Source organism: Larus michahellis, chromosome 20, assembly GCF_964199755.1.
Source record: "Larus michahellis chromosome 20, bLarMic1.1, whole genome shotgun sequence".
Lineage (NCBI taxonomy): Eukaryota > Metazoa > Chordata > Aves > Charadriiformes > Laridae > Larus > Larus michahellis.
Genome location: NC_133915.1, coordinates 1,887,987 through 1,911,953, shown reverse-complemented (window position 1 = coordinate 1,911,953; position 23,967 = coordinate 1,887,987). Strand labels below are relative to the sequence as shown.

Genomic DNA, 23,967 nt, shown 5'->3' with positions numbered 1-23,967 from the left:
CCCGCCGCCCTCTCGACCCCGTTGGCCGCCCGGCCGGCGGCGGAGACGGCGGGGCAACGGCGGTGGGGGAGGCCGCCCTCGGCGTTACGTAACCGCCCCCCCGCCCGCCGGCAGTGGTTCCGTCGCCCCGCGTTCAGCGTTCGCCATTGGTGGCAGGAGGCGGCGGGGCGGGGCGAGGAGGATATAAATAGAGGCGGGGCGGCGGACGCCGCTCTTAGTCCGCCGCGGCCGTGCCAGCGTTACACGGTCTCTACGCGCCCCATCCGCTCCGCCCGCCGCCGCCGCCCCGCCGCCGCCGCTATGAACGGGCAACTCAACGGCTTCCACGAGGTGTTCATCGAGGAGGGCACCTTCCTTTTCACCTCCGAGTCCGTGGGCGAGGGGCACCCAGGTGCGGGCCGCGGCAGGGCGGCGAGCGCGCAGGCGCGGCCCGGCGGGGCGGGGGGAGGAGGAGGAGGAGGAGGAGGAGGAGGGGGCGCTCCCGGCGGCGGTGGGGGGGTCGTGTCGGACAGGTTGGGGGGGTGGCGGTGGAGGGGATGATGGTGGTGACGCCACCGGGCGCGCGCGCAGTGCGGGGCGGCGCGCGCCGCATTGCGGGCCCCGGTGTGCACGTGCTTCCCGCGTGGGGCGGGGGGACACACACGCGACACACGACATGGCACGACACGCACCGGGGGTGGCGGGGGTCGTACCGGGTGACGCAACAGCGGGGGGGGGGGCCGCCGTGACTCAGCCGTGACTAAGCAGCTGCCGGGGGTCGGCGGGACCCGGTGTGTGTCCCCACCCCCGCCCACGGAGCGTCCCCGGTTCTCCCATGGGGTGCGGCAGGAGCCGGCGAAGGCCTCCTCCCCCGGCAGGGTCCTTCGGAGCACCCCGACCCCCCGGGTGGGTCCCCGCCTCGCCCTCCCCCGACTCAGCGCTGGGGCTGCCCGAGGGGCTCAGGAGTCCCCAGACTTCCCCCTTCCCCCCGGCTGGGGGTCGGCTCCCCCCGCGGGGGCTGTTAACCCCCCCGAGCTCGCAGGCTGCAGCCGAGCACGGTGCCATGGCGTGCCGGGCTCCCTCCCTGCCTTTGTACCGGCCCGTTCGGGGCACATGACTGGGAACCGGGCGGGCAGCTGCCTGCCTCCCCTGCCTGCGGGTGCAGCGCTCCCTGGCTCCCGCCCGGCTCCGGCTCACCACCAGCACCCCCACCCCCACGGCGTCACCAGCGCCAGCCTGGGGGTGCCTTTGGGGCTCCCCGTCCCGCAGCTCCCCCGCTGCCACAAAGATAAAAAGAGTTTAGTGCCCGCGAATGGGTGTAAGGTCCGTTTCCGCGCTCTTTCACCCCAAGAAACCGCCACCTTTCGCCCCAGCCCAGCGCTGGCCTCATCCTCTCCCAAATCCAGCCCAAAAGGTCGCCGCCAAGGACATCCACGCTCCCAGGGAAGTTGCTTATTCACCACCGAGCCCCGAGTGGCCCTTGGGAAGCTCTGGGAGCGGGAGGGGGATCTCCCTCTCCCAGAAGAAACCATCCCGGGGGATGGAGGGAACTGGTTCCGGGAGGGAAGGGGCTGCAGGTCCCCTTTGGAGGTGCCGTAGGTGGCTGAACCCCAGCCCTGACCCAGCTGTAACTGGAGCTTAACTGGTAAATGCCTGAAATTCCAGGCTAATAACCCGGCACGGGGACAAGGTGAGGGCTGTCTGCCGGCTTAAGGCGAGGCTTGGCCATGGCGCCCGCTCCCGGCTTAGCGCCGTATCGGGAATCGGCTGTGCCGAGGGACTGCGGCTCCGGAAGGAAGGGCTGTGCTGCGCCACCCTGATGGCCTCCCGCCATCTGTGTCCCCCTCACAGATAAAATCTGCGACCAGATCAGCGACGCCGTCCTGGATGCCCACCTCAAGCAGGACCCCGACGCCAAGGTGGCCTGCGGTGAGTTGCTCCCTGGGGACATGGGGTGACGCCGGTGCTGGGTAGGTGACGCCAGTGCTGACGTCCTCCTTCTTCCCCTCAGAAACAGTGGCAAAGACAGGGATGATCCTGCTGGCGGGGGAGATCACCTCGCGGGCTGCTGTCGACTACCAGAAGGTGGTCCGGGACACCATCAAGCACATCGGTTACGACGACTCCTCTAAAGGTAGGTTCCGGGGGGTCACTGGCTCATCACTGGTGTGGGGTTTGGTGCGTTGGGCTCACCGCAGCCTCCGCTCTGCCCCAGGTTTCGATTACAAGACGTGCAACGTGCTGGTGGCCCTGGAGCAGCAATCGCCCGACATCGCCCAGGGTGTCCACCTGGACCGCAGCGAGGAAGACATCGGCGCCGGGGACCAGGTGAGTCCCCTGTGCCACCTGAGCTGCTGCGGTGGGGCCGGAGGGGGTCACAGCCTCACCGCCTGCTCCCTCTGCTGCAGGGCCTGATGTTTGGCTACGCCACGGACGAGACGGAGGAGTGCATGCCCCTCACCATCGTGCTGGCCCACAAGCTGAATGCCAAACTGGCCGAGCTGCGGCGGAACGGCACCCTGCCCTGGCTGCGCCCCGACTCCAAGACACAGGTGAGGCCTCCTGCGATCCCCCGCCGCCTCGGGAGGGTCCCCAGAACCACTCCTGGGAAGTCCCCAAACCTCCCTGACCCCTCTGGGTGTGTTCCCCCGGCAGGTGACGGTGCAGTACATGCAGGACCGCGGCGCAGTCATCCCCATCCGGGTGCACACCATCGTCATCTCGGTGCAGCACGACGAGGAGGTGTGCCTGGATGAAATGCGGGACGCACTGAAGGAGAAGGTGATCAAGGCGGTGGTGCCGGCCAAGTACCTGGACGACGACACCATCTACCACCTCCAGCCCAGCGGCCGCTTCGTCATCGGCGGCCCCCAGGTACGGCCGTTTGCCAGTTGAAGCCGTGCTGGCGCGGCGGTGACAACGACGACGACGTGGCGGTGACGATGTTGTGTCCCCTGCAGGGCGACGCCGGTCTGACTGGCCGTAAGATCATTGTGGACACCTATGGGGGCTGGGGGGCCCATGGCGGCGGCGCCTTTTCGGGGAAGGATTACACCAAGGTGGACCGTTCGGCTGCCTACGCCGCGCGCTGGGTGGCCAAGTCCCTGATCAAGGCCGGGCTATGCCGCAGGGTGCTGGTGCAGGTGGGTGCAAGGCAGGTGTCCCCCTCCCCACCCTTTCGGGGGGGGGTCCTCAGGCTTAATCTGTGGGCCCTCACCTTAGGTCTCCTACGCCATTGGGGTGTCCCACCCCTTGTCGATCTCCATCTTCCACTACGGCACCTCCCAGAAGAGTGAGCGGGAGCTGCTGGAGATTGTCAAGAAGAATTTCGACCTGCGCCCTGGGGTGATCGTCAGGTAACGGGCGCCGGAGAAGGGGGGGGGGGACACGCGCCGCTGGGAGAGGAAGGTTGGGGGGGACACCGGGGCGGTGGCAGCGTGCGGGGGTCCCCTCCCCGGAGCAGCCGCGGTCACCGCCTGGTGCAGCTGGACCCGGCAAGGAGCCGCTTCTGCCGGAGGAGAAGGCGCTTTCGGGCGCGGATTTTGGGGGTAAGTATCCGCTGAGAGCCGAGCGCTTGGGGCTTTTCCGGCTTCTCGGGACTTTGGGGTGGGGGCAGCCGGGGAAGCTCCAACCGCCCCCCCGGGGGTGGGGGGGAGACGGAGGTGCCGCCGCAGACCCCCCCCGGCCAGGTAGGGAAGGGGCGAGCGCGGGGCCGGAGCCTCTTTACTGAGTTGAGGACTTGTATATTCCAGGGATCTGGATCTGAAGAAGCCCCTCTATCAGAGGACCGCAGCCTATGGCCACTTTGGTAGGGACAGTTTCCCTTGGGAAGTTCCCAAAAAACTAAAATACTGAGAGAAAAAAAACAAAGCCTTGTTAGGCTTTTTCCCCCCATTCCCGCGGGCGTAGGCTACAGAGAAGCTCGCGGGCTCTGGGGGAAAGAGCTCGGCCCCCCCCGCCCCCCAGGCTCTCCTGGCCCCGTGTCCCCTCACCCCCCCCCCCCTTTTTTCTCTCTTTCTCTTTCTTGCCATCATTTCGGTTGTGTGGGGACCACGCGCGGCCTCGTGCCTCTCCCCCGACTCCTGTTCCCCCCCCCCAGCCTCCGCGGCCGCCGACCCCCCTCCGGCTTCTTTTTAATCGGAAAAAAAAAAAAATCTCGTGCGTGACGTCTGAGCTCAGAGACGGCAAAAAGCCCCGAGCGCTTCCCCCCCCCCTCGACTCTCACTGTCCTGCCGTGGCGGGGGGGGGGAACACGCCGTTTCGGCGCCCCCCCCTTTCCAGCCGGGACCTCACTGGTGCTGGTTTTGTTCTTAATCCGGATTTTAAACCTCTTTTCTCTCGGAGGATGCACGTTTTGGGGGGAGAGATGGTGTTAAAACTGTCCCCTTCCGAATCCCCCGTGTGGGTTTGGTACCGGAGGAAAATGTTTTATTGGTTTGTTTTTTTTTTTTTTTTTCTTTGTAAGAAAGCTGAAGTGACTCCACAACTGCACAACACCCCCCCCCCTTCCCGCCCCCAGCTCGGTGCTGCGGTGGGGGGGGGGCTCGGCCGAGCTTTATTATATGTATTTTTGGGGGAAAAAGGGGAGGGATTTGGCCCTTCATACTTGAACGTTTTTTTTCTAGCGGTGTATTTATTGTGTGCTGAGGCGCGGGGCGTGAGTACAGAGAAGCCCCCGGGCTCAGACGGCAGCTCTTGATTTTCCTGAAAGCCCCCCCCCAGCCCCCTCACCCCCCCTCCAGCCACCTTTCCCCCCCCCCTGCTCCGAGGAGGCCCCGGGGGCCTCTCAATCGGAGTGAAAAAGGGGGGAAATTGTGTTTATTGGTGGAGGGGGAGAGGGGCAGGCAGGAGCTGGGGCTGCCCGGCCCTGGGACCGCGGCGCATTTGGCCGGTGTGGTACAGAGAAGCCGGCTTGTTTACCTGCCCGTCCTGGGGGGGCCGGCGCCCCCAGAAGTGCCTTGGGGGGGTGGGGGTGATGGCGGGGGGCTTTCTCTCTCTTTTCTATTTTTTTTTTTTCCCTCCTCTTTTTTTTTTTTGTTTTTTTTTTTTTTTTTTTCTTTTTTTGTTCTTAATATTTTTTTTCTGGAGGTTTTATTACAATTTGTCTCTATTTCACCAATTCCAAAAAGAAAAAAAAGAAATCTCAATAAAACTGCTGCGTTCGACCGTTATCTGCCTCCACCCCGGAGAAACTAAGGCATGGGGGAGGGTGGGGCTTAAAAAATGTGAGGTTCTTGGGGTTGCTCAGAGCTCGTGGACCCCTGCGCCCCCCCCTCACCCTCTGGCCGAGCCTCCTCTTCCTCGCCGCGCCAGTTGGCGAAGGCCACCTCCTGGGCCAGCTGCTGCAGGGGCGGCCGGCCCAGCGCCAGGTTGCGCAGGGAGATGCAGGTCATCAGGGCGCTGCAAGAGGTGGGGTGTCAAAGGGGGGTGGGGGCAGGGGGGGAAGAGGCAAATTTAAGGCGGGGGGGGAGGGAGGGGGGGAAGTGAGTGATTTTGGGGGTCTTACCTGCGGCGGAAGAGGTAGAATTTCTTGCGGAGGAAGCGGAGGAGGCGCTGGGCCAGGCTGGCCTCCCGCCGCCGCTGCTGCTCCTCCAGACGCTGCTGCCGCCGCAGGAACGCTGACACCAGCGGGTCTGGGGGGGTCCCCGGCACCGGCAGCTCCCCCAGGATGGGCCGCAGCTCAGGGGGCAGCGGCTCCTTTGCTGCAGGGACCAGAGACCGGGGGAGCTGGGGGGGAGTTGGGGGATCCCCGAGACCTCCCAGCCCTGGTGAACTGGGGGGGAGATTTGTGCTGGGGGGTCCCCGAGACCTTCCAACCCTCCCCCCCCAGCACTCGGGGGAGATTTGGGGGTGGCCTTGAGACTTTCGAGCCCTGGTGCTCGGGGTGAGCTGGGGGGTGATTGGGGGGGGTGGGGGCTGGTTCCCAAGACCTTCCAACCCCAGTGCTCAGGGTGAGCTGGGGTGGGGGGTGTGGGGGGGATTTGGGTAGGGTCCCTGAGACCTTCCACCCCGGTGCTCACCGGTGCCGTTCTGCACCTGCTCCCGCAGCTCCTGCAGCCGCGTCAGGTTCCTCTCCAGCGCCAGAGCCGTGGTGTTGACGTAGAGGTACATGTAGCAGGAGGGCTCCGCTGACACTGTGTGCACCTTGTGGTACTGCCCCGCCGGCAGCTGGTGTGGGGGGGTCAGCACGCTTCAGGAACGCCCGATGCCTCCCCCAGTGTCCCTGCAGGCCCTCACCTGCATCCCCTCGCCCTCCCGCAGGGAGTGGTTGCGCTGCTGCTCCACCAGCTCCACCAGCACCTCTCCCCGCAGCACCCGCAGGCTGGTGTTACCCAGGTCCTCGCTGACGAAGTTCTCCAGGTGCAGGCCTGGAAAAAACACCAAAAAAGGGGTGCAGCCCCCCCCCCCCCAAAGGTGGGCATTCACCCCCTGGGGTGCCCCCCCCACCAAGCCCAGAGGATCCCCCCCAATCCCTGTACCAGGGAAGTCGGCGATGAAGACGGCGTCGGTGTGTCCGTCCAGCTGGTTCTCCAGCTCCTGCAGCCGCTGGCGCCACGGCGAGAGCTCCAGCAGCAGCGGCAGCACCCACGGCGTGGGGCTCCACGGGGACCACGGCGCCCGCACCAGGTCCACCCGCGGGTCCACCAGTCTGCGGGGGACAGGCTGTCAGCACCACCGCAGCCCCCCCCTGCCACCCCCCCCCCCCCGGCCCCAAATCGTGTGGGTCCCCCCAGACCTTTGTTGGAAGCGGTCGTTGATGGAGACCCAGACGTCGAAGTAGATCTGGGGCTGGGAGACGTTGTAGCGGGGCAGCAGCTGGCTCAGGCAGGTCGAGTATTGCTTCAGCATGTCCGCGTGGTCCTTCCAGCGCCGGCTCTGCGTGAACACCTGCCCGGAGGGGTTGTCCCCTGGTTGTGGGGACCCCCCCCCCTGCCCCGTGTCCCCCTGCCCTGCTCTGGGGTCCCTACTCACCCCCGGTTTGAGGTAGCCCACCTCCCCGGTGAGCCCGTCCCGGTAGGTGATCTTGACGTGCTGGTGGAAGCGGGAGTGAACCATCATGTCCCAGGAGTAGCCATACAGGCCATTGGTCCAGTTGTTGTAGCCCTGGGGGGGGGGGAAACGGGACGACAGGACACACACACACACACACACACACAGGGTGGAGGGTTGACACCAGGGGACAGCGTTGTCCCCCACCCCACGGTGACATGGAGGGGACGGGGGGGACACCTGGATGCCCTCTCCTTCATCCCCTGGGTGAGCCCCCTCCCTTGGCAGTGCCCCCCCCCGCCGTGTTCCCCCAACGCTGTCCCCACGTGCCCATGTCCCCCCAGCCCCCTCATCCCTGTGTCCCCAATAACACTCCCTTACCCACCCTGCCCCCCCCGCCCCGAGCACTGCCCTCACCCCAAGCCCCCCCCCTCCTCCCCCTGGCATTGTCCCCTTGCACCCCCAGCGGCACCCCCTCCAGCATCCCCCCCCAGACCCAAGTGTCCTTTCACACCCCTGTGTCCCCAAAAATGCCCCCCAAGCCCCCTAAAATGCCCCCATGTCCTAAAAAATACCCCCCCACGTCCACAAAAATAACCCACGTATCCCCAGAAATGCCCCCCGCGTCCCACAAAATCCCCCCGTGTCCTAAAAAGTATCATCCCATGTCCCCCAAAATAACCCACATCCCCAAAAATGTCCCCTACATCCCTAAAAATGCCCCCCATGTCCCCAGAAATGACCCCTCGCCCCTGGCCATGCCCCTCTGTCCCCCCTTTGCCCCCCCTGCAATGCCCCCACCTGGGTGATGAAGTGGGAGTAGGGCAAGAAGAGCTGCTCCAGCACGTAGAGGACGGTGAAGGCGGCGGCCAGGTGCTGGCGAGGCCGAAGGCCCCCCCGCCCTCCCCGCCCCCCGTAGTGACAGTCGGGGCTCGTGCGGGGGGGCTGGGTGCTGGGCAGGACCCCCCGCAGCCAGGGGGGGAAGCGGGCGCAGAGCCGACGGGGCCAGCTGGGGTGGCAGAACAGCCCGCTGCTGGCCAGCATGGTGTAGGAGAACATCCCTGGGGGGGGGGGGGGCACGGCACCCCTCAGGGACCCTCTGACCACAGACCGCACCCTGGGGGTCCCCCAAGGTGGCAGGGAGGGGGTCTGGGTGCCCCTGCCCAAAATTGGGGGTGCTCCTGGGGTGCCCCTGCACAGGGTAGGGGTGCTTTGTGGGGGTCTGAGGGTGCCCTGCCTGGGTTGGGGGTGTTTTGGGGGGGTGGGATGGGGAGGGGACGGGGTGCAGAGAGTGCCCAGGTGGCCCTGCCCAGAATAGGGGTGCTCCAGGGGTGCCCCTGCCCTGGTTGGGGTGTTTTGTGGGTGTTTGGGTGCCCCTGCCCAGGATGGGGGTGCCCGGGGGTGCCTCTCCCCGGGCTCAGGGTGCTTTGGGGGGGTTTGAGGGTGTCCTGTCTGGGCTGGGGGTGCTTCTGGGGGGGGGTTGGAGGGTGCCTGGGTGCCCCCGCCCCAGCTGGGGATGTTTTGAGGGGGTGCCCAGGTGCCCCTGCCCTGGTATGGGGTGCTCCAGGGGTGCCCCTGCCCAAGCTGGGGGTGCTCTGGGGGGGGTGGGAGTGGGGGTGGGAGGGTGCCTGGGTGCCCCTGCCAGTGTTTGGGGTCCTTTGGGGGTGCCCCCCCCCCGTGCCTCACCAATGCTGAAGAGCTGGGAGTTCATGCAGTGGAAGTAGGTGACGAAGACGAGGGCGAGGGGCCGGGTGGCGTCGAAGAAGAGGAGGAAGCCGGCGGAGAGGTCGAGCACCAGCCCCCCTCCGTGCACCACCAGCAGGCTGGTCATCTCCTCCGACAGCACCAGCCTGCGGGGGGGGGGTGGGGGGGTCACCCTCCTCATCCTCATCCCGTCCCCATCACCCTCCTCACCCTCACCCTGTCACCCTCCGTCACCCTCCTTGTCCTAATCCTCACTCCGTCCCCCTCCCATCAGCTTCCTCATTCTCACCTCGTCCCTAGCACCACCCCCCCCGCACTGTCCTCATCCTCACCCCGTCCCCGTCACCCTCCTCATCCTCACTTGAAGGGCGCAAAGAGCCAGTGGCGGGCGAGGGTGTTCATGGAGTAGCCGCCCACCCAGTCGGCGTCCAGCTTCTTCAGCCCCGCGATGAAGTAGACGATGAAGATCTGTGGGAAGGGGTGATGGGGAAGGGGGTGGGGGTGGGGGGTCCCAGAGGGGACCCAAGTGTCCGGGGCAGGGGACGAGGGACCCCAGTGTCTGGGCGCCCACCTGGGCACGCAGCAGGGCGTAGTTCCACAGCGGCACGTGGGCGTTCCTCTTCTGGGGACGGAGGAGCCCGTCCACAGACCTGCAGGGACATGGGGATCCCCCCCGGAGGAAAGGGGTGACCAGGCCACTGTCACCTCCACCGCCAGTGCTGTAGAGGACACGTGCCACCACCCCACAGAGACCCGGAGCCATGGGGATACCCTGGTGCCGTGGGGACGCCAGGGCCACCCCCTGGGGACACAGCACCACAGGGACCCTGGTGCCACAGGGGTTCATGGCACCCAGCCACCGGGGTCTGTGCCACCCCATGGGGACCCTGCTGCCACAGGGGATCTCGGGGATCCTTTGTCACCCTGTGGGGGCCCACAGCCATGGGGAGGACACACCTGGGCCACGGCCACCCTCTGGGGACCTAGAGCCAGGAGACCCTGGTGCGGGGGGGGATCCTTATGCCACTCCATGGGGACACAGAGCCATGGGGGACGCCAGGGACTGTGCCACCCCATGGGGACACAGAACCATGGGGACCCCAGTCCAGTGGGGGATCCTTATGTCACGCCGTGGGGACCCAGCGTTATGGGGGGCACCAGGGACCGCGCCACCCCACAGGCGACCCGACACCACAGTGACGTCGGTGCCCTGCAGGCCCCCCCGTGCCCGTGCCACCCGGGCTACCCAGTGACACCCCATGGGGACCTTGGGGGACCCTGCTAAAACCCTGGGGTGCCCCGGGGAGCGCAGGGGTGGGCGGTGGGCAGCGGCGGTGCCCACCCGTAGCGGTCGGCACCCATCAGCGCCAGCTGGAAGGCCAGCAGCCCGTAGAGGTAGGAGTGGTTGTTCCAGGAGGTCTTGTCCAGCAGCAGCAGGTACCAGTAGGGCCCCAGGAAGGCAGCGCAGCTCAGGCGGTAGCAGCACCCCAGCATGATGCCCAGCGCCCCTGCGGGCACCGCAGCCGTCCCGTCCCCGTCCCCCTGTCCCCGCTTCCCCTCCCGGTGTCCCCTCAACCACGGGGACGCGTCCCCTCTCCCTGGCACCACCCCCCAGTGGCCATCTCGGTGCCTGGTCCGCATTGCCATTGTGGTACCTGTCCCGGTGCCACCCCCTGCCTGTCCCCATCCTTCCCCGGTTCCCCTCCCGATCCCTGTCTCGGTGCCAGTCCCAGTGCCCATCCCTCTCCCAGTGCTCATCCCAGTCCCTTTGGCCATCCCCGTGGCTGTCCCCGGCCCCGTGCCCATCCCAGTGCCAGTCCCAATGCCCGTCCCTGTCCCAGTCCCTCACCCCAGTCCCACCGCCCGTCCCGCTCCCTGTGCCCGTCCCTGTCCCAGTCCCTTATCCCACTCCCAGTGCCCGTCCCCATCCCACCCGCCGTCCCCGTACCCAGGAACATGACGGTGTAGAGCAGGTACATCCAGTCGAGGGGCAGCGGCCGCAGGAAGGGCAGCAGCGGGAAGCGACAGACCTCCAGCCCGTCCAGGAACCGCTGGTCCAGCTGCCCCAGGCCCCGCTCCTGCGGCACGTCCAGCGCCATCAGCAGCCCTGCGGGCGGGCGGGAGGGCGGGCGGTCAGCGACACCCCCCCCGGGACGGGCCTGCGGGTGGACCCAGGCGTCCAGGCGGACACTGACCCCCCCGCTGTCCCCACCCCCACCAAACCTCCGCCTGGATCTTGGCTCCGGTGGTGACGTGTCCAGGCCCGGACACCTGGGTCCCCTCAGACGCCCGGGTCCCCCCGGGATCCCCCCATCCCCCCTTACGATGCCCCTGAGCCCCCCCGTGCCTGGTGACACACCCCACAGTCCCCCCCCAACAAAGCCCAGTGCCCCCAGTTCCCCCTGGTCCCCCCCCTCACCGAAGTCGCCCCGGTCTCTCCCCCCCGTCCCCCCGATCCCTCAATCGCCCCCTCACCGGAGCCCCCTCGGTCCGCCCGGCCCCCCTGGTCCCCCCCCTCACCGAAGCCCCCCCCCCGGTCCCCTGATCCCCCCTCACCGAAGGCCCCCCGTTCCCCGGCCTCCCCCCGTCCCCTCGGTCCACTCGGTTCCCCCTGACCCCCCCCCTCACCACAGCCATCCCCAGTCCCCCCTACCCTCCCCGCTCCCCGCCGTTCCCCCCTCACCGGAGCCCCCCGTCCCCGTCCCCGTCCCCTCACCGAAGGCCCCGCGGAAGGCCCCGAGCGCGGCGGGGTCGGTGGGCCGGTGCAGCAGCCGCACGAAGCGCTCCCAGCGCGCCAGCTCCCGCAGGTCGAAGCCCAGCAGGCGCCGAGCCGGGCCGGGGCCGGGGGCCGGGACCGGGACCGGGACCGGGGCCGGGGGGGACCGGGGCGACCCCGCCGCCTCCCCCCGCTCCGCCCGCCTCCGCCGCGCCGGGCCTACACGGGGGGCAAAGGTCAGGAGTCACGGGGCACCGAGCGCCCCTCTCCCCCCCCCCGCCCCGGTCCGTACCCGCCGCCGCCATCGCCACGGCCACGCCCCCTCGCCCCGCCCCGCCACGTCACGGGGCGTGGCCTTCTCGCGACCCCGCCCCCGTCCCCGTCCCCCCCCGCCCCCCCACCCCTGTCACCCCCGACCCCCGTCACCCCTGACCCCGCCGCGACCCCTCACCCCCGCCGTCACCGCCCTCGGCCCCGCCGCGACCCCTCACCCCGCCCCCTCCCGCTGCCGCCGTTCCCGGAAGCCCCGGGGGGGCGGGGTCAGGGGTCAGGGGTCGGGGGCCGCCGCGGGCAGCGGCGGGACGGAGCGGAGCGGAGCGGCCATGGTGGGCCCGGGGGGGGGTCACAGGGGGCGCTTGGGGGGCTGTGGGGCGTCTGGGGGGGGCCGGGCAGGGGCTGGGTGGGTGCGGGGGGCCCCCAGGGGGGCGTCCGGGGGTCTGGGGTACCTGTGGGGGGCCAAGGGGAAGCTGTGGGTGCCGAGAGGGGCTCGGGGTGCCGGCGGGGCGCTCGGGGAGGTGCCGGTGGGGGGTCGGCAGGAGCTTGGGGTGGGACATACGGCGCCTGTGGGGCGCTTGGGGGGTGCCCGGGGGGTGCCCGGGGGGTGCCCGGGGTACAGGCGGGCGCTGGGGGGTGGCTGCAGGGTGCTGGGGGGCGCCTGGGGGTGCCTATAGGGTGTGTGGGGAAGTGCTGATGGGGGGCCTGGCAGGTGCTTGGGGTGGACATGGGGCACCTGCGGGGCGCTCGGGGTGCCGATGGGGGGCTCGGGGTGCCGATGAGGGGCTCGGGGTGCCTGTGGGGGGCTCGGGGGGGTGCGTGTGGGGGGCTCGAGGGGCTCGGGAGGAGCTTGCGGTGCCTACGGGGTGCTTAGGGAAGTGCCTGGGCATCGTCCAGGGCGGTTGGCAGGCGCTTCGGGTGGGCGTGGGGTGCTGTGGGGTGCTTGGGGGTGCCCAGGGTGTATGTGCGGTGCCTATGGGGTTCTCACGGGGGTGTATGTGGGGTGCCCGGAGGGTGTATATGGGGTGCTCAAGGGGTGCTCATGGGGTTCTGGGGGGGTGCCAGGGGTCTGTGCGGGGCACTCGGGGGCACGCCCAGGGTACATGTGGGGTGCTGGGGGGGTGCCCAGGGGGGTGGCGGGTGCTTGGGTGGCCCCCCTGACGCCGGCGCTGTGTCAGCAGGCGGGCAGCGGGACGGGCAGCGTGGCGGGCAGTGCCATGGGCGGCGTGACGGGCAGCGCGGGGGACAGCGGGCGCGTGCGGGCGCTGCAGCAGGAGGTGGAGGGCGTCAAAACCATCATGACCCAGAACGTGGAGCGGATCCTGGCACGGGGCGAAAACCTGGAGCAGCTCCACAGCAAGAGCCAGGACCTGGAGGCCACCGTGAGGGCACAGCGTCACCGGGGCGGGCACGGGGTCGCCGGGGTGGCACAGGGTCCCCAGGATGGGACATGGGGTCCTTGAGGTGACACAGGGTCCCCAAGATGGGGCACAAGGTCCCCAAGGTGGGATACCGGGTCCCCAAGGTGGGCACAGGGTCCCCAGGGGTGGCCATTGGGTCCCTGAGGTGGCACAGCGTCACCGGGGGGCCCAGTATGGGGGCCCTGTGGTGGCACTGGGTCTTCAGGCTGGTGCTGGGACCCTGGGGGGACATGGGGCTGTGGCACACGGGGTCCCTGAGGGGGCTCTGGGGCACTTGGGTGGCAGCAGGGGGTCCCTGGGGTGGCAGGGAGGTCCCCAAGGGTGGCAGCAGAGGGTCCCCAGAGTGGCGGTTGGTGTCCCTGGCATGGCAGAGAGGTGTGCCCAAGGCTGGCAGAGGGGTGTCGGCACGGTGGCAGCAGGTGGTCCCCAGGGTGGCAGCAGAGGGTCCCCAGGGTGGCAGTTAGAGTCCTTGGGGTGGCAACTGGGTGTCCCCAGGGTGGCAGCAGGTGTCCCTGGGGTCGCTGCGGGTGTCCCTCGGGTGGCAGTGGGGTGTCCCCAGGCTGGCGGCAACTGTCCCTGGGGTCACAGTGGCGTGTCCCCAAGGTGGCAGTGGGGCGTCCCTAGGGTTGGCAGTGGGAGGTCCCCAGGGTCACAGTGGGTGTCCCCGGGGTGGCAGTGGTTGTCCCCAAGTGCCCCCCTGAGCAGTGTCCCCGCAGTCGGAGCACTTCAAGACGACGTCGCAGAAGATGGCCCGCCGGTACTGGTGGAAGAACGTGAAGCTGCTCGTCATCCTCGGCCTCGTGGGCGCCATCGTGCTCATCCTCATCATCCTCCTGGCCACTGGCACCATCCCCACCTAGAGCCCCCTGTCCCCGCCCTGGGGACCCCCCGACCACCCCTGTGTCCCCGGGGAATACAGGGATGACGAGCCGTGTGGGGCTGAGTGTGTGTGCGCGCCGGGGGGAGCACACGCGTGGGGACACGTGTGGGGACAGGCGGGCGCTGTGCCCGGGGGGGCGGGGAGCGGTGCCAGGCGGGCGGCTGGCGCCAAGGGACAAAGGGCTCAGTGTGTGGTGGCACCGCCACCCTGACAGGGCCCGGGGGGGGGGCAGGGGTGGGCACACGGGGGTCCCAGGGGACCCAGGTATGGGGGGGATGTTGGGGGGGGGTCCCTGGGGGGATCCACGTCTGAGGGGTTTTGGGGACACGGGGGTCCCAGTGGGACCCACATCTCGGGGGAGCCACATCTCGGGGGGCTGCAGGGACATGGGGGGCTTGAGTGGGGGGGGAGTCGGGGACACGCACCCACATCTGGTGGCTGTAGGGATGGGGGGGGCTTTGGGGGACTCAGGGCTGGGGGGTCCTGGGGGGACCCACATCTGAGGGGACTTGGGGGGGGGGGGGCCTGAGTGGGGGGTCCTGGGGGACGCGGGGGCATGGGGGTCCCGGGGGGGCTCCTGGGGACACCACCTCTGGGGGGGTTGCGGGGCCGGGGGCGCCCGGGGAGGGGACACACGCGGGACCCGGGGGGGCGGTCCCGGTCCCTCCCGCCGGGCGCGGCCGCTGGGGCCGGGGCGGGACGGGGACGGGGACGGGGACGGGGACGGGGATCGGGACCGGGACGGGGACCGGGACGGGCGCTCCGTTACCGGCACCGAGCCCGGTACCGCTCCCGCGGGACCATGGTGAGCGTCGGGGGGGGGGGCGCTCCGTTGCTGCTTTCGCTTTCGTTTTCCGGGGGGGGGGATACCGGCACCGGGGGGAGGACGGGACACGGGGACCCCCCCCCCCACCACCACCACCCCGGGGGCTTGGGGACACACGTGCACCCGCCCCCAGTCCCGGTGCCCCCGGGCTCTTCCTGCTGCCGGGAGGGACGCGGCCCCGGGGGTGTGGGTGGCCCGCGTGGAATTTTCTGTCTCCCTCCGTGTCCCCCCCCCACCCCGTCCCGGTGTCCCGGCCCCGGGGTCCCCGTGTCCCCCAGCCCTGCCGCCCCCCCCCTCCGTGCCCCGGCCCCCCCCCGTGCCCTGGCGTCCCCGTGTCCCCGTGTGTGCCCTGACCCCACAGTGCCCCTGGCCCCCGTGCCCTGTCCCCATGTCCCTTCTCTGCCCCATCCCCATGGCGCCCCTGGCCCCGTGGTCCGGGTGTGCCCCATGGTTCCTGTGTCCCCATGGTCCCCATGTGCCCCCTCTGCCTGGTGCCAGGGTGCCCGTGGTCCCCGTGTCCCTGTGCAACCCCTCCTCATGGTGACTATGTCCCCATGTGCCCCGTTCCTGCGGTGTCCATGTCCCCATGGTCCCTATGTGCCACCGTCTCACAGCACCCTTGTCCCCATGGTGCCCTTGGCCCTATGGTCCCCGTGACCCCATATGTCCCCCTGGGCCCCTGATGTCCCCATTGTGCCCCTTCCCTGCATTGTCCTTGTCCCCAAGGTCCCCATGTCCCGAGGGTCTCGTCCCCAAAGTCCTCCTATGCCCCTTCCCTGCAGTGTCCTTGTCCCTAAGATCCCCCTGTCCCCAAGGTCCCCCTTCCCTGCAGTGTCCTTGTCCCTGTGGTCCCCTACATCCCCATTGTCCCCATGGTTCCCCTTCCCTGCGGTGCCCTTGTCCCCAAGGTCCCTATGTCCCCCTGGTCCCCCTATGCCCCATCCCCATGGTGTCCCCATGTCCCCACCCCCCCCCCCCGTGTCCCCAGGCGGGGCTGGCACAGTGTCAGCGCGAGGCAGAGGAGGTGACGGAGCTGATGAAGCAGAACTTCGCCCGGGCTCTGGAGCGGGACGGGCGCCTCAGCGACCTCGACACCCGGGCCCAGGAGCTGTGCGCCATGGTGAGCACCCACCGGCACCTACAGCCATGGCAGGGGGGGGGACACACACGATAGGGACATACAGCCCTGCAGGGGACACACAGTCCCGGGGTTCAGGGGGGGGACACACGCTCTAGGGACATACAGCCCCAGGGGACGCTATAGGGACACACAGCCCCAGGCGGGGAGACGCACTATAGGGACACACGACCCACAGAGTTCCTATAGTGCCCCCCCCCCGCCCCCATAGGCCTGTATGGCCCGGGGTGGGGGGGATGGGGGATACCCTATAGCCCCCCCGGCGCTGTTCCCGCAGGGCAAAGCCTTCACCCGCAGCACCCGGGCGGTGGCGCAGCAGCAGCGCAGGGGAAACCGGCGCTGGCGCCTGGCAGCCATCGGCCTCATCGCTGCCTTCCTCCTCCTCCTCGCCCTCGGCCTGGCCATATGGCTGTCACGACCAGCCCCCACCATCGTCACCCTCACCGTCACTGTCCCCCCCCCTACCCCCTCCGGGGGGGGGGAATGAACCCCCCAGAGTTATGGCTGGGACTTTGGGAGACCCTACAATAACAAACCGGCAGGATCTGTTCTGGGGGCACCCTGTGATAAATAAGAACCAGGACTCGTTTTGGGGAGACCCTACAATAACACACCAGCAGGCGCAGCTTTGAGAAGACCTAATAACAAACCGGCAGGACCCCCTCCAGGGAGACCCTACGATAACAGAGCAGCAGGGTGATCTCTGGTGAGACCCCACAATAAATGAGCACCAGGACTTGTCTGGGGAGACCCTACAATAACAAACCGGCAGGATCAGCTTGGGGTAGACCCCACAACAACAAACCGGCAGGACCCACTCCAGGGAGACCCCATGATAAATGAGCACCAGGATCTGCTCTGGGGAGCCCCTACAATAACAAACCGGTGGGATGATCTGCGGGAAGGCGCTACGATAACAATCGTGCCGGACCCCCTCCGGGGAGACCCTACAATAACAGAGCAGCAGGATGATCTCCGGTGAGACTCCAAATAAGCACCAGGACCTGCTTTGAGGAGACCCTACGATAACAAAAATGACAGACACCCCCCCACCACCACCTCCGAGGAGACCCTACAATAATAAACCAACAGGACCCACTACAGGAAGACCCTACAGTAAACAAGCCGTAGGAGTTATTTTGGGGAGACCCTACGATAACAGAGCAGTGGGACGATGTCTGTGCGGACCCTACAATAATAAACCATCAGGACAATCTCCGGAGAGACCCTACGATAACAGGGCAGCACAATGATTTCCACGGAGACCCTACAATAAATAAGCACCGGGACTTGTTTTGGGGAGACCCGACAACAGCAGAGCGGCAGGACCCCCTCCAGGGAGGGCCCTACAATAACAAGCCCGTGGGATGATCTCCAGGGAGACCCTACAATAACGAACCGCCATGCCTTGCTCCGAGGTGACCCGGCAATAACGACCCTGCAGGACCGGATTTGGGGAGAGCCCGCAATAACCAGCCCCCGTGTCTCACTCCCGGGAGACCCAACAACAGCAATGGGTCGGGAGGGACCCTGCCACAATAAACCAGCACAACCCGCTACTGGGGAGACCCCCGCAATAAGAAACCAGGGGGACCCGTCCTGGGGACACCCGGTCTCGTCCCCAGGTGCCACCAACCCAGGGTGGGGGAGGACAGGAGGGTGCTGTGGCCCTGCCACCGAGATGGGGACCTGGGGACACAATGGCACCCGGCCAGGGGATGGGAACCTCGGGGAGGGGAGAGGAAGGGGGGGGTCCCTGGGGACACGCCACCCATTGTCACCCATGGGTGGCACCCATAGCAATGGGGACATGACACGGTGACACAGCGGGACCCCTCCCCCGTGCCTCAGTTTCCCCAAGCAGATCCAGACACTGGAGCCTCACAGCACCTTTATTGACACCAGGCAGCGGCTGGCACCCATCCCCGGGGGGCGGCAGTGTCCCGGGGGGGTGGCAGCGTCACCCTGTCCCTCGGCGCTTGCTGAGCTCGTCCTGCACCCGCTGGCAGAGGGCTCGGCGCAGGGCGGGCTCCAGTGGGCTCCGGGCGCACACCCGCCGTGTCACCTCCTCCGCGCTGTCCCCCTGCGGCACCCCGTCACCTGCCTGCTCCACAGCACCCCTGCCCCACGGTGGCACCCCCCTACCCCACGGCCCCCCACTGCCCCCCAGTGGCACCCCTCACCCTCCCACTGCATCCCAGGGAAGCCAGCACCCACCAGGGACCCCATGACCCCCCTTCCCGCACCCATGGGAGCCCCGACTCCCCCCCACCCCGCACACAGTGTCCCCCCTCTCCTTGTCCCCCAGCCCCCTGCACCCATGGGTGCCCCCGCCCAGCTGCCCCCACCCGGGGGGTGTGCCTGGACGCTGGGGTCCCCACCTGGTGCACGATGACAGCGGTGACGTGGCCGTCGTCCCCCTCGTACTCCAGGCAGAAGAGCCGGGGTCCACGCGTGTCGGCGGGGGGTGGGCCCGGGTTGGCGTCTCCCCCGGGACCCCCTGCAGCACCTGCACCCTCAGGGGGCAGCCAGTGCCCCCCCCCCCATTGGGTGCACAACCCCCCCCCCAGGGCTACCCCCCATCCCCAACCATCTCCCGGGTGCCCCCCCCCCATGCCCCAGCCCACCCTGGGGTACCCCCCCCTTCCCCCCAGCCATGGGTCCCCCCCATCCCATCGCTCCCTCGGGAACCTCCCCCTCTCCCAGCCCACCGTGGGGTCCCCCCCCACCCTCGAGTGCCCCCCATGTCTCAGCCCACCCTGGGGTGCCCCCTATCCCCGCTTTCCTCCCGCTTCCCCCCCACCGTTCAGTGCCCCCCCCATGCCCCAATCCATCTCCGGGTGTCCCCCATCCCTTTCCACCCTATGGGTGCCCCCCCGCCCTTAGTTGCACCGTATCCCCATTGCTCCCTCAGGTGCCCCCCTCCTCGGTCACCCTCGGGTGCTCCCCCGCCCTGTCGCCCCCTTCGGTCCCTTCCCCCCCGCCCGTGCCCCAAACCATCCCCTGGGTGCCCCCATGTCCCGCCCTCCCCCGCCGTGGATGCCCCCCCAGCCCTGCGTGCCCCGCCGCTCACCGGGCCGCCGGGGCCGGTACACCTGCTGGTCGGGTCGGCGGGGCCGGGAGGGGGTGGGGGTGAGCCGGCCCCGCGCCCGCCCCCGCGCCTGCCGCACCGCCCTCTCGTAGGCGTCCCTGCGCACCGGGGGGACCGGGGGTTACCGGGGCACAGCGGGTGGGGGTAAGGCAGGGATGTCACAGGGGGTCCCGGGGCGTTCCCCGCGCCCCTCCCGGTACCTGGCGATCTGGTTGCGGCGGATGTGCCGCACGAAGCCGTGGCTCATATCGAGCCGCCCACCCGGCCGGCAACGCCAGCCCGCGGGCGCCTCCATCGGCAACCGCCGGGAACGGCCCGCAGAGAGGGACCACGGAAAATTCACCCCACCGGTAACGGGGACGCGGTCCCTTTAAAAGCGCCGCGGGCCGCCGCCGCGGCTCCGGTGCGCACGCGCCAGCGTGTGTGTGGGGGGGAGTTGGGGTAGTGCGGCTCTGCGCAGGCGCGGAAGAGGCACTGCCAGCCCCGCCCGCCGCGCGCACGCGCAGAGCGAGGAGGCGCCGGGGATTGGCCGGCGGCGCACGCGCAGAGCGAGGAGGCGCCGGGGATTGGCCGGCGGCGCACGCGCGCAGAGGCTGCGGGCGCGCTTCTGCGCATGCACGACCACCCCCCCACCCGCCCGCCGCGCCTGCGCACTGCGCCCCCGGCCCCCCCCCACCGCCCCCCGCCCCCTGCGCAGGGGCGGGATGTCGAGCCGCGGGAAACGGGAGCGGGAGGCCCGGGCGGCCCCGCGGGGCTCCGGCGGCGGCGGAGGCTCCTCCTCCTCTTCCTCCTCGTCGCGGGGCTCGTCGCGGAGCCGCCGGGAGGGGGAGGCGGAGCGGTCCCGAGGGCGACGGGAGGCGGAGCGGGAGCGCGGGCGGCGGGAGGCGGCGGAGCCGGGCCTGGCCCTGCCACTGCCCGTGGATCCCGCACGTATCAAGCGGGAGCCCGGCACCGGCTCCTGGGGGGGCTCCGCCACCTCTGCCGGCCCGGTGCGGGTCAAGCGGGAGCGTGAGCCTGATGGCGACTCGGATCCTGAGCCCGAGCCTACCGGTGGGGACCGGGAGTGCGGGGGGGGGCGGTATCGTGAGTGTTGGCGGGGACTGGGAATGCTGGGGTGGGGGGGGAGCGGGTGTGCGGGGACACCGGAAGGCTTGGGGAGGGGGGGGGCGAACCCGTGTGGGGGACGACGACCGGGATGTACGGGGGGGAGGCACTGGGGGGGGAACCGGGACGTACGGGGGGGAACCGGGACGTACGGGGGGAAACCGGGGGGCGGAGGACCCGGGTGTGTGTGGATACACCGGGGTGTGTTTGGGGACATTGGAGGGCACGGGAGGGCACCGGGGCTGATTATGGGGGTCCCGGGCTCAGGTTTGGGCAGGGGTAGGGACAGCGGGGGGGGAAGCAGGGCTCAGCCCCAGGGGGGCTTACCGGGGTTGGGGGGGCACACGACACACGATGGACGTTTGTTGCGTGTCTGATGTGAGGTGTCTCCCTGGCACTAATGGGGTCCCCAAGCCTTGCTTCATTAACGAGGCCCCCTTTGCTCACGACCCCCTCTTCCGCTAATGAGTCCCCTTTTATTAACGACCCCCCCCTTTTGCTAACGAGCCCGTCCCCCTGCAGTGCGCTATGGCCGTTTTGACCCTGAGGACCAGCGCAGCCGCCACTGTCCCTACCTGGACACCATCAACAAGTGAGTGTGTTGGGGGGGGGGGCGGATGGATCGGGCCGTTTTGGGGTTCCCCGGGGGCTCCACCCTGTCCCCATAGTTCCCCCAACGCCCCCCACAGCTCTGCCCCCCTCCCAGGAGCGTCCTGGATTTCGATTTCGAGAAGCTGTGCTCCATCTCACTGTCCCACATCAACGTCTACGCCTGCCTCGTCTGCGGGAAGTACTTCCAGGGTGAGACCCCCCGGGGGCCGGGGTGCTGCCGGGGGGGGGATGTGGGCTCTGCCAGGGGTCTGGTGTGCTGCTGGGGGGGGGACACAGGGGACACCCAGGGATGGGGTTGCTGCTTCAAAGGGACACCAAGGGATGGGGTGCTGCTGGGGGGGATGTGGGGGACACCCAGGGGCTGGGCTGCTGCCCGGGGGCTACCTGGGGACCAGCGTGTTGTCCAGGGGGGACACAGGGGACACCCAGGGATACGGTCGGTGCCTGGGGGGGTGACAGGGAACAGCCTGGGACCAGGGCGCTGCCTTGGGGATGAACTCAGGGGACACACAGGGGCTGGGATGCTGCTGGGGGGGGACACAGGGGACATCCAGGGACCTGGGGGAGGGGGGGGACACAGAGGGCACCCAGGGACCAGGGTACTGCCTGGGGGGGGGATGGGGACACGCAGGGTGGGCAGAAGCAGCTTCCAGATGCAGGAGGGGGATCGCCTTTGTCTCCTCTCCACCTTCTCCCGGGCTTCCCATCCCCTCTCCTCTCCGGGGCCCCGAGGCTCCCCCTGACCCACCCCCCCACACACCTTCTTGCGCCCCTCCCCGTGCCCCCCACCCTGACCCCTTCCTTTCCCTCGCAGGCCGCGGGCTGAAGTCTCACGCCTACATCCACAGCGTCCAGTTCAGCCACCACGTCTTCCTCAACCTCCACACGCTCAAGTTTTACTGCCTCCCCGACAACTACGAGATCATTGACTCCTCGCTGGAGGACATCACGGTGCGGCGGGGCGGGGGGGGGGGTTCAGCTTCAGGCCCCCCCGCTTCAGGCCCACCCCCGTCCTTTTCTGATGCTATTTCTCTCCTGCAGTACGTGCTGAAGCCCACGTTCACCGCTCAGCAGATCACCAACCTGGACAAGCAGGCCAAGCTCTCCCGTGCCTACGACGGCACCACGTACCTGCCCGGCATCGTGGGGCTCAACAACATCAAAGCCAACGACTATGCCAACGCCGTCCTCCAGGTATCACCGGGGCTTCATTTTTGGGGTGAAACACCCCCCCCCCCAAACCCGCCTTGGCGTTGGTGGGGATGTTTCCTGGCTCCTCTCCCGCAGGCTTTATCCAACGTCCCGCCGTTGAGGAATTATTTTTTGGAGGAAGAGAACTACAAGAGCATCCAGCGCCCGCCGGGGGACATCATGTTCCTGCTGGTGCAGCGCTTCGGGGAGCTGATGCGGAAGCTGTGGAACCCCCGGAACTTCAAAGCGCACGTCTCGCCCCACGAGATGCTGCAAGCCGTGGTCCTCTGCAGCAAGAAGAACTTCCAGATCACCAAGCAAGGTGAGGAGCAGGGTGGGGGGGTGTGTGGGGGGGTCCTGGATTCGGCCCCCCTGGTTCTGATTGACTCTGATTTGTAGGGGACGGGGTGGACTTCCTCTCCTGGTTCCTGAACGCGCTGCACTCGGCGCTGGGTGGCACGAAGAAGAAGAAGAAGAGTGAGTGAAGGGTGACAAAGGCCTTTGGGGCACCCGCTTGGGTAACGCTTGTCACTCCTGATGTCCTCCCCCAACATCTTTTTGTCCCTGTAGCCATTGTCACCGACGTCTTCCAGGGCTCCATGCGTATCTTCACCAAAAAGCTGCCTCACCCGGATCTGGTGAGTACGTGGAGGGACAAAGGAAGGGGTTTCTCACCCCCGTGGGGGTCTGTGACACCCCGCCTCTGAGCCCCATGTCCCACAGCCGGCCGAGGAGAAGGCGCAGCTCCTGCAGAACAGCGAGTACCAGGAGATGATGGTGGAATCCACCTTCATGTACCTGACGTTGGACCTTCCCACCGCCCCACTCTACAAGGACGAGAAGGAGCAGCTAATCATCCCCCAGGTCCCTCTCTTCAGCATCTTGGCCAAGTTCAACGGCGCCACCGAGAAGGAGTACAAAACCTACAAGGAGAACTTCCTAAAGCGCTTCCAGCTCACCAAGCTGCCTCCTTACCTCATTTTCTGTATCAAGCGCTTCACCAAGAACAATTTCTTTGTGGAGAAGAACCCCACCATCGTTAACTTCCCCATCACGTGAGTGGTGAAAAGCCCTGAGTGGGTGCCTGGGGTCCCTCTCTGCCTTTCCCTGCGCCCTCTTGGGGGTGTGGAAGCATCTCGGGGGGAGGGAAGGCATCTAGGAGGGGGGTTGGAAGCATCTAGGAAGAGATAAAGATAATTTAGGAGGGGCTTGGAAGCATCTGGGGGGGGGGTTGTGGGTGGTAATGGGGTTCCTCTGGGGTTTGGGTGCTGGTGACACCCTGTTGAGGGGTGTTGGGTGCCCCCCAGGAACGTGGACCTGCGGGAGTACCTGTCGGAGGAGGTGCAGGCGGCGCACACCAACACCACCTACGACCTCATCGCCAACATCGTGCATGATGGGAAACCCTCCGAGGGCTCTTACCGCATCCACGTGCTGCACCACGTGAGTGTCCCTGATCCCTGGGGGGGGTGGGGTGGGGGGGGTGTGACAAGGAGGGTGGCCCCTCCAGCGTCACCTCTGTCCCCTCGCAGGGCACCGGGAAGTGGTACGAGCTGCAGGACCTGCAGGTGACGGACATCTTGCCGCAGATGATCACCCTCTCAGAGGCGTACATACAGGTGAGGGGCTTTGGTGACAGCAAAGGGGGGGGGTCCCAGGGGACATTTGTCACCCCCCAAAATGTCCCCTCACCCCCTCCTGATCCTGCTCCCCCCCCCCCCCTCCCCCCTGCTCTGACACAGATCTGGAAGCGGCGCGAGGAGGACGAGACGAACCAACAAGGTGCCTGAGCCCTCCAGGGGCACCCACAGCCCCCTCCCCCCCCACCCCAGGGGCACCCGGACCACCCCCCCACCCCGCAGTGCCCCCTGCCCCCGATTAAATGCCACCCGCTGTATTTTTGTAACCGTTTTCTGCCTTCACATCTCTTTGGGGGCGAGGTTTTTGTGGGTTTTGCAGCTTCTAGGAGGTGCAAAAATCCTCTTTGCTTTCCGAGAAAGCCGCCCCCCCCATCCTGTCCCCCCCCCACCCCCGCCTCCCCA

At 68.2% G+C, this 23,967-nt stretch overlaps 6 protein-coding genes across 9 annotated transcripts; 4 read left to right on the top strand and 2 right to left on the bottom strand.

The window, feature by feature from the left end:
* Positions 1-144: 144 nt before the first annotated feature.
* MAT2A (methionine adenosyltransferase 2A) lies at positions 145-4,120 on the top strand. Its single transcript, XM_074563517.1, has 9 exons — positions 145-391; positions 1,831-1,908; positions 1,991-2,113; positions 2,195-2,307; positions 2,388-2,531; positions 2,635-2,853; positions 2,940-3,122; positions 3,202-3,335; positions 3,732-4,120. The coding sequence occupies exons 1-9, from the start codon at positions 301-303 to the stop codon at positions 3,832-3,834; spliced, it is 1,188 nt and encodes a 395-aa protein (XP_074419618.1). The 5' UTR covers positions 145-300; the 3' UTR covers positions 3,835-4,120.
* A 934-nt stretch (positions 4,121-5,054) lies between these two features.
* GGCX (gamma-glutamyl carboxylase) lies at positions 5,055-11,720 on the bottom strand. 2 transcript variants are annotated; one of them, XM_074563515.1, is made up of 15 exons: positions 11,682-11,720; positions 11,390-11,608; positions 10,622-10,780; positions 10,016-10,181; positions 9,245-9,323; positions 9,035-9,141; positions 8,656-8,819; positions 7,771-8,030; positions 6,952-7,083; positions 6,716-6,867; positions 6,459-6,628; positions 6,217-6,347; positions 6,000-6,147; positions 5,486-5,681; positions 5,055-5,379 (listed from the first exon to the last, which is right to left on the bottom strand). In XM_074563515.1, the coding sequence occupies exons 1-15, from the start codon at positions 11,692-11,694 to the stop codon at positions 5,196-5,198; spliced, it is 2,280 nt and encodes a 759-aa protein (XP_074419616.1). In that variant the 5' UTR covers positions 11,695-11,720; the 3' UTR covers positions 5,055-5,195. The 2 variants fall into 2 exon arrangements, with proteins under 2 accessions (XP_074419616.1, XP_074419617.1); XM_074563516.1 differs by having other exon boundaries at positions 9,035-9,108.
* A 73-nt stretch (positions 11,721-11,793) lies between these two features.
* On the top strand, positions 11,794-14,013 carry VAMP8 (vesicle associated membrane protein 8). The gene is made up of 3 exons (XM_074563519.1): positions 11,794-11,994; positions 12,844-13,044; positions 13,800-14,013. Exons 1-3 carry the CDS (start codon positions 11,992-11,994, stop codon positions 13,941-13,943), a joined length of 348 nt encoding a protein of 115 aa, XP_074419620.1. The 5' UTR covers positions 11,794-11,991; the 3' UTR covers positions 13,944-14,013.
* A 622-nt stretch (positions 14,014-14,635) lies between these two features.
* LOC141733390 (vesicle-associated membrane protein 5-like) lies at positions 14,636-17,486 on the top strand. Its single transcript, XM_074563691.1, has 3 exons — positions 14,636-14,768; positions 15,778-15,909; positions 16,205-17,486. The coding sequence occupies exons 1-3, from the start codon at positions 14,766-14,768 to the stop codon at positions 16,412-16,414; spliced, it is 345 nt and encodes a 114-aa protein (XP_074419792.1). The 5' UTR covers positions 14,636-14,765; the 3' UTR covers positions 16,415-17,486.
* A 315-nt stretch (positions 17,487-17,801) lies between these two features.
* C20H2orf68 (chromosome 20 C2orf68 homolog) lies at positions 17,802-19,504 on the bottom strand. Of its 2 annotated transcripts, none has more exons than XM_074563689.1 (4): positions 19,219-19,504; positions 19,001-19,116; positions 18,309-18,436; positions 17,802-18,010 (listed from the first exon to the last, which is right to left on the bottom strand). In XM_074563689.1, the coding sequence occupies exons 1-4, from the start codon at positions 19,311-19,313 to the stop codon at positions 17,888-17,890; spliced, it is 462 nt and encodes a 153-aa protein (XP_074419790.1). In that variant the 5' UTR covers positions 19,314-19,504; the 3' UTR covers positions 17,802-17,887. The 2 variants fall into 2 exon arrangements, with proteins under 2 accessions (XP_074419790.1, XP_074419791.1); XM_074563690.1 differs by having other exon boundaries at positions 18,309-18,427; positions 19,219-19,494.
* A 173-nt stretch (positions 19,505-19,677) lies between these two features.
* Positions 19,678-23,835, top strand: USP39 (ubiquitin specific peptidase 39). Of its 2 annotated transcripts, none has more exons than XM_074563688.1 (12): positions 19,678-20,068; positions 20,645-20,714; positions 20,829-20,923; positions 21,549-21,685; positions 21,776-21,928; positions 22,022-22,247; positions 22,325-22,399; positions 22,496-22,563; positions 22,649-22,980; positions 23,233-23,368; positions 23,458-23,544; positions 23,668-23,835. In XM_074563688.1, exons 1-12 carry the CDS (start codon positions 19,723-19,725, stop codon positions 23,713-23,715), a joined length of 1,773 nt encoding a protein of 590 aa, XP_074419789.1. In that variant the 5' UTR covers positions 19,678-19,722; the 3' UTR covers positions 23,716-23,835. The 2 variants fall into 2 exon arrangements, with proteins under 2 accessions (XP_074419789.1, XP_074419788.1); XM_074563687.1 differs by having other exon boundaries at positions 19,679-20,068; positions 22,325-22,402.
* Positions 23,836-23,967: the final 132 nt, after the last annotated feature.